Raw genomic sequence first — 6,243 nt, 5'->3', positions numbered from 1 at the left:
CAGCTTAGATGGAGTATATGGAATCCCTTAATTATTGCCGAATTATTATGGGAATCCAATGAGAGCTTTGCGTGCAGACCCTAGCATAATGCCGGTTTTGTATTGTGGGCATACGCCTAACCATTTTTGCTTGCTCATACTCAGTTGCTTGGAGTTTTCGTAGGCCTCAGCCAGCTCAAATCGCAAGTTACTAATGACAAAAGAAAATACACAGGATCACTAGTAAGAATGCCATGAGAAAGGCCGGCAACAAGAAGACGGTCGTCAGCTGTTAGTTTCGGAGACCAGCGAATCTGTTCCCGGGTCTTATACACACAGTAAGGTTTAGCATTTGGTAGTATCCACTTCACTCCGAAAATTACAAATAAATAAATAAATGATGTACGACACAATAAGGGTAACATCATTTTCATATGTTTTCAATCATCCGTTCAGTGGTGGTATGCTTGCTTGATGGTCAAATTCTTCAGTACTCCTTTTATGTGACAAGCACAATCTTATTTAAACAGTTGTCATTCTATTTCAACAGTTGTCATTCTATTTGTCATATACGAGACTTTTTCTAAGGATTCCTGTTCAGGAGAGTTTATCATCCACTCAAACCTTTTGAAATTAATGACTTGTTGCTCCATGACTTAATCAAACAAAAGAAAACTGTGTAGAATTTGAATGGGCATGGCATCCCAATCACGTGTTTTCTATTCCTATGGCTTTAGAATCCTGCAAATCAAAATCAAACATCAACGAATCGTGCGGAAGCACAACTCTCCCGCAAAATTACGAGAATGGTAAAAATCTAACATCAAATTTTCAAACATGTTGGTTGTGTGCATCACTCGATTCAGAGGCCGGAGGTAGTCCTCCCTTTCGAAGAAGATTTTCAACTATGACAAAATCAAATGTTTTTTTATGAAAAAATATGTTTGTCGTCAGGATGACAATTAAACTTCGCAAGCATGATAAATCCAGAAAAAAAACTTTAGCTATGCTTGTTAAGGAAAACAGCCATTATCGCGACACCATAATTTGCCATAATAAACATTCGATTGTCACGTTAAAAAATCTGACATTCGATTTGTAGCGAAATCTTACAATTAAACGCTCTTTCAATACCCGATATCTCGAGGTCCCTGGATGCAATTTTGGAAGACCAAGTCCAAGAGACCAAAGCACAAGAGCAGCAGCGCAGGCGACACGAGGACCAGGACAGTATAACTTGACGCCCCGCTCGCTCAGGCTCAGCCCATTCCAGTCGAGGAGGACGGCAGCAGGAAAGGGTAGAACCAATCAACCGATTCCCCCTCCCCACTCCACCCCGCGCCGCAGCGAGAGCGAACTGGTGCCTGCCTGCCACTGCCGGCCGCGTCGTCTTCGTCCCCTCCCTCCCTCCCCCTGCGCTCCCGTCCGAGGTAGCCCTCCTCTCCCCCAATTCATCCCTTGCGATCCCTCCCCGCAGCAGCATTTGCTCCTCGGATCTGGGCTCACGGCCCGCTTCCCCTGCGGCGTGATCCGTTTTCCTGTCCAAGTAATTTCTAGGTGTTTTGCGGGCTAGATCTCGCCGAATTTGGTTACCGTGGATGAAATGCCGGGCGTGTTTAGCGCTTCCTTGACCCGCTCGTGGCGCGGCTGGGAGCAGCGGCGGAGTTGGAGATCTGTCCATCATTGGGAAATCGGTGCTAAATCGAGGTTTTGGTGTAGTAGGTTGATGGATATTAGGCCATGGATGGAATTGCGGTAGTCATGCGTAAATAGCTAGGGTCGGTAAAATCCGGCGCCCCTGCTACTACGCTCGGTGATGCTTAGGTCGTTGAGTTGACTCTACCATGTCACTGATCTAGTTCATGGTGAATTCCTGTGCGGCGGCACTTCTAGCTGTTTTGCGTGTGGTTTAGGTTCTTAAGTGGTTATTGGTACCTAGTAAGTATTTCCTCGCATGATTGCTCAACAGAAATGAAGTGTTTGTTTCCGGAGGAATTTAGGTCAAGGAGAGCTCCCCAGTGCCCACAGTGTAGTGCAATCGATTTTCATTATTTTGTGGGAGTCGTTTGCAGTCGACTTGCTTTGATGAAGTTAATTTTGTGAAAACCATCTAATCTGCACTTGTTTTTGCTGTCATATTGTTGTTCGATTGAATGACTTGGTACTGCCTGTAACGTACATTTATGAAAAACGCTCCACACATTTATCAGAGATGCTCCACTATTTTTCTATGTAACTGCTAGGAGAGGCAGCAGTTTCTTTTTTCTTCTTCTTATATCTGTTTCTGGCAATCAATGCAGACTGTGAACATGTCAGATAGTGCATTGCAAGATCTCAATGCTGCTCAATCTGTTGTGCTGGAGAAAAGCAAAGACAGTTCTGTGGAACCCTGCAGTTCTAAGCCTGTCTTAAACGGGAACAAATGTGTCAAGAAGGAAGGAAATGCTGTACCTGCATGTCCTGATGTAACCAATGGATGCGATGCTGTAGTTGTAGATGTTGAATATATTGATTCTGAGAATCTCACGGATCTTCCAGATGTTGACACAAGCCTGAGTGTATGCCTCTAGTTGTTCATATTCATGCCTTTTTATTGGATGCTTAAAGTTCTTTCTGTGACCTAAGGTTTTCCATTTTCTATTTTCAACAGACTTTGCTTGCTAGGTTGGATTCAAAGGATTGGATCAAGACATGTGAAGCTCTTAATAATGTTCGTCAGTTGGCAATATATCACAAGCAAAGGTTGCAGGAGCTGCTGTAAGTTGTTTCCTTGTTTTTGGAGTAACTTTTATTAGCTTACAACACCATCTGTGCTTCCACAATGCTATAAAACTATACTACATCTCTTATATTGATTGTGTCAAATTCCAGGGAGCCTCTAGTTCCTCTTATTGTGAAATCTGTTAAGAATCCAAGGAGTGCTCTATGTAAAACTGCACTTATGACCTGCGCTGACATCTTTAAGGCATACGGTGAACAAATGGTCGACTTGATTGATCTGCTGGTGTGTTCCCACCCCCCCTTCTTAAAAAGTTAAATATTGTTGTGCATGACTGTACATGTTTAGTTTTCACTCGATGATTTCTTGCACTAACCATGAAGTCTCTTAAAACATCTTGTCTGTCAAATGTGTTCACAGCTAATGCCGCTATTTCTGAAATCTTCACAAGACAAGCGCTTTGTTTGTGAAGCAGCTGAGGCAGCCCTTATATCAATGACAAGCTGGATCTCCCCCTCTGTATTGTTACCAAAAATGCAGCCCTACCTCAAGAACAGGAATCCACGAATTCGAGCAAAAGCATCTGTTTGTTTCAGTAAGAGCGTACCACGCCTTGTAAGTGGAAGTCTCCTCAAATTTATCTGAGATCATAGCTTATTGTCAAACTATCTCCAACCAAAGTATCAATTAAATAGACCACATAGTATTTTTTTTTCTGATGTCCCAATGGCTCAATTAGATACAGTTGTACAGATTGATAATTTGACCTCCTTGTGCTATTCTTTTCTGTCCATGGGGTTTAGTTAAGAGTTTCCATTGAACGTCCTCCAGAAGTTTGCACTTTATTTGGATATGCAGATGCTTTGCTTGAATTTTCTTTCTCATGTTATGAAGCTGGAGCTTAGCTGCAGATGATTTCATGCATGTGGCGGAAGTTTGATGAGTTCAGAATATTAGTGGCTACTGTATGTTTAGCTGTAGTCTTTTGTTCAAAGATCTTCACACCAGTCATTTCAGTAGGGTGACCATTTATTGGAGATTGAGCATATAAATTATTAGGTGGTGTGGGTCTGCGTGCACCGGCTTACTCTTGGTTGCTGTTCTAAATGTTATAACAGTACCTTCTTCTTTCTACCCAGGGTCTGGAGGGAATCAAAGAATACGGAATGGACAAGCTCATTCAGGTCGCAGCAACCCAGCTCAGCGACCAGCTTCCTGAATCAAGGGAGGCTGCTCGTAACCTTTCACTGGAGCTACAAGCATTCTATGAGAAGTCTCAAGCCTCTGGTTCAGCCGAAGATGAAAGTGCACCTGCTATTTCACCAGAAGCTGAAACCTGGGAGGCTTTCTGTCTATCTAAGCTTTCCACGTTAAGCGCCCAAGCAATCCTCCGTGTCACTGTGGGTGTCCCCGTTGCCCCGAAAGAAGGCGGCATCTCTGCTGCTCTGAAAGAAGGCGCCGTCCCTGCTGCCATGAAAGAAGGCGGCATCTCTGTTGTTGTTGCTCCAAAAGAAGGTGGCGTCCCTGTTGCTACGAAAGAAGGTGCTGCGGCCGTGGGCTGCTAGCGTTGGGAGTTGGCTGACACAAAGCGATGTTGCGATTTTTCCACATCCAATTCAAGTTTTTGCTGTACATGGTTTATGGGTTCCTCAGTCGGTAAATCGAATCTCCTTTTGCTGGAGTTCTTCAGGCTTGAGGCCTGGGGTGGGTGTTAATATTGGTGCGAGATATAGTCCCTTATAGTTGACTGTATAATCCTTTGGTTCCGTCACTACTTATCAGTTTGGCATTGGTTGGTCAGTCAGGGAATGTAGAATTTCTTCCACCGTTCAATATTTGGAGTACTACAGCCCCTTCTTTTCTTTATGTGTTCGCGTATGCATTTTTTTAATTTGCGTTTTGTGGTTTTAGCTTTGGATGTACTTGGTTCCATTGTGTTCCAACCGGAGCTGCATCAAGCTCAATGCACACCCACCGATAACCGGAGTCATAATCAGGAGAGCGGAGAGCGTTTGTAACAGGAGTCATAATCAGGAGAGTGGAGTGCCCTCTTGCAAAGGAGCGTTTGGCTGCCGTGTATTTTTGAGACGAAGACATCATATCAGCTTTATTAATCATAGACTATTTACATTGTTCATGAGGGTCGCAAGATAATATCGAGGTGTTCATTGGCCCAAGTACATAAAATAATATAAATCAGTGTTCATTCATGTGCCATGATTCATTCGCGTCCCTTAGAGCAACTCCAATGGGGCGATCCAAACGGACGGCGATTTCGTCTCGTTTTTTGTCCGTTTGGGTTGGCCGTCCGCTCGGCGTCCGTCCTGTTCTATTTTTATTCGGCTTGTAAAACTATGATTTATTCGATTTAAACCATGTTATTTGACTATATGTTTAAATGCAAATTCATCAATGCAAAATTGAGCTATTTGTTGAAATTGGGCGGCCAAGCATCCCTGCGAAGCCTTTGCTGGCATTCATCGCTAGGGCTGCAAACGAGTCGAGCTCGAGCGAGTTGGAGTTGGTTCAGCTCAACTCATATGAAAATTCGAGCGAGCTCAAACTGAGTGAAGCTCATGATCGAGCTGTAGAACATGATTCGTGCTTAACTTGTAACGATCTCAAGTCGATCTTGAGCTAGTTTCGAGCCAAATGAGATGATAAAAATTATAAATCTATGGATGAAAAAAAAATCAAAATGAATATGCTGGGATCCTTTGCAAAAAATATAGGATATTTAACACATAGTCGACCACGTGTCATAATTAGGCCTAAATCTTCTTTGCACTTAATTAAGTTTCCAGATTTGTTGGTAAATAAAATGCAGACAAATATGGACAACATATATAGTAATAAATATTCTTATTTCCATTTAATATATGGTATGATCATTTACCATAATGATATTCTGTCGAGCTATCGAGCTAAAATTGAACGAGCCAACATTGGCTCAAGATCGGTTCGTTTCTCGGCCGAGCTACATAAAGTGTTCAAACTTAGCTCGTTTCTTTTCGAGTCGATCTCGAGTCAAGTCAAAAAACAAGTCGATCTCGAGCGGCTCACCAGCCTCGAGCTTTTCTTGCAGCCCTATTCATCGCCAACAAGCGGGATGTATCTTCAGGAGTCGGCTCTCTCAAATACTCAGGGTCAAACACAGCAATAGCAGCCTTGTAGAACTTATACAGAGACTTTAGACATGTAGACTCACTCATACGGACGTACTCGTCAATGAGATTACCAGGCACTCCTTATGCAAGCATTCGGATGGCAGCAGTGCATTTCTGATAAGAGGAGAAACTAATCTTGACAACGGCATCCTCTTTGCACTCGAAATCGTCATCATGGCTGACCACCCCCTCTCTAATACGGTTGAAAATATGCCTACTCATACGGAAACGGCGGCGAAATTTTTGATGTTTGAACAACGGGTTTGTTGTATCAAAATAGTACTTTCAAAGAAGGAAATGCCAGCTCTCTCGGTTGCGATTCAACGCCAGAAGGTGGCCCGGAATGGAGCCACGGAACAACGGCCGCTGGCTGTTGAG

The 6,243-nt window shown here is 43.3% G+C and overlaps 1 protein-coding gene across 1 annotated transcript; it reads left to right on the top strand.

Annotated features, from left to right (window-relative positions):
• The first annotated feature begins 1,241 nt into the window (after positions 1-1,241).
• On the top strand, positions 1,242-4,263 carry LOC119329222. The gene is made up of 6 exons (XM_037602233.1): positions 1,242-1,409; positions 2,280-2,537; positions 2,630-2,736; positions 2,851-2,983; positions 3,119-3,313; positions 3,838-4,263. The coding sequence occupies exons 2-6, from the start codon at positions 2,289-2,291 to the stop codon at positions 4,261-4,263; spliced, it is 1,110 nt and encodes a 369-aa protein (XP_037458130.1). The 5' UTR covers positions 1,242-1,409; positions 2,280-2,288.
• The last annotated feature ends 1,980 nt before the right edge of the window (positions 4,264-6,243 follow it).

Source organism: Triticum dicoccoides, chromosome 7A (assembly GCF_002162155.2).
Source record: "Triticum dicoccoides isolate Atlit2015 ecotype Zavitan chromosome 7A, WEW_v2.0, whole genome shotgun sequence".
Classification (NCBI taxonomy): Eukaryota; Viridiplantae; Streptophyta; class Magnoliopsida; order Poales; family Poaceae; genus Triticum; species Triticum dicoccoides.
Note: the sequence above shows the minus strand (reverse complement) of the source record. Positions and strands in the feature narration are given on the sequence as shown.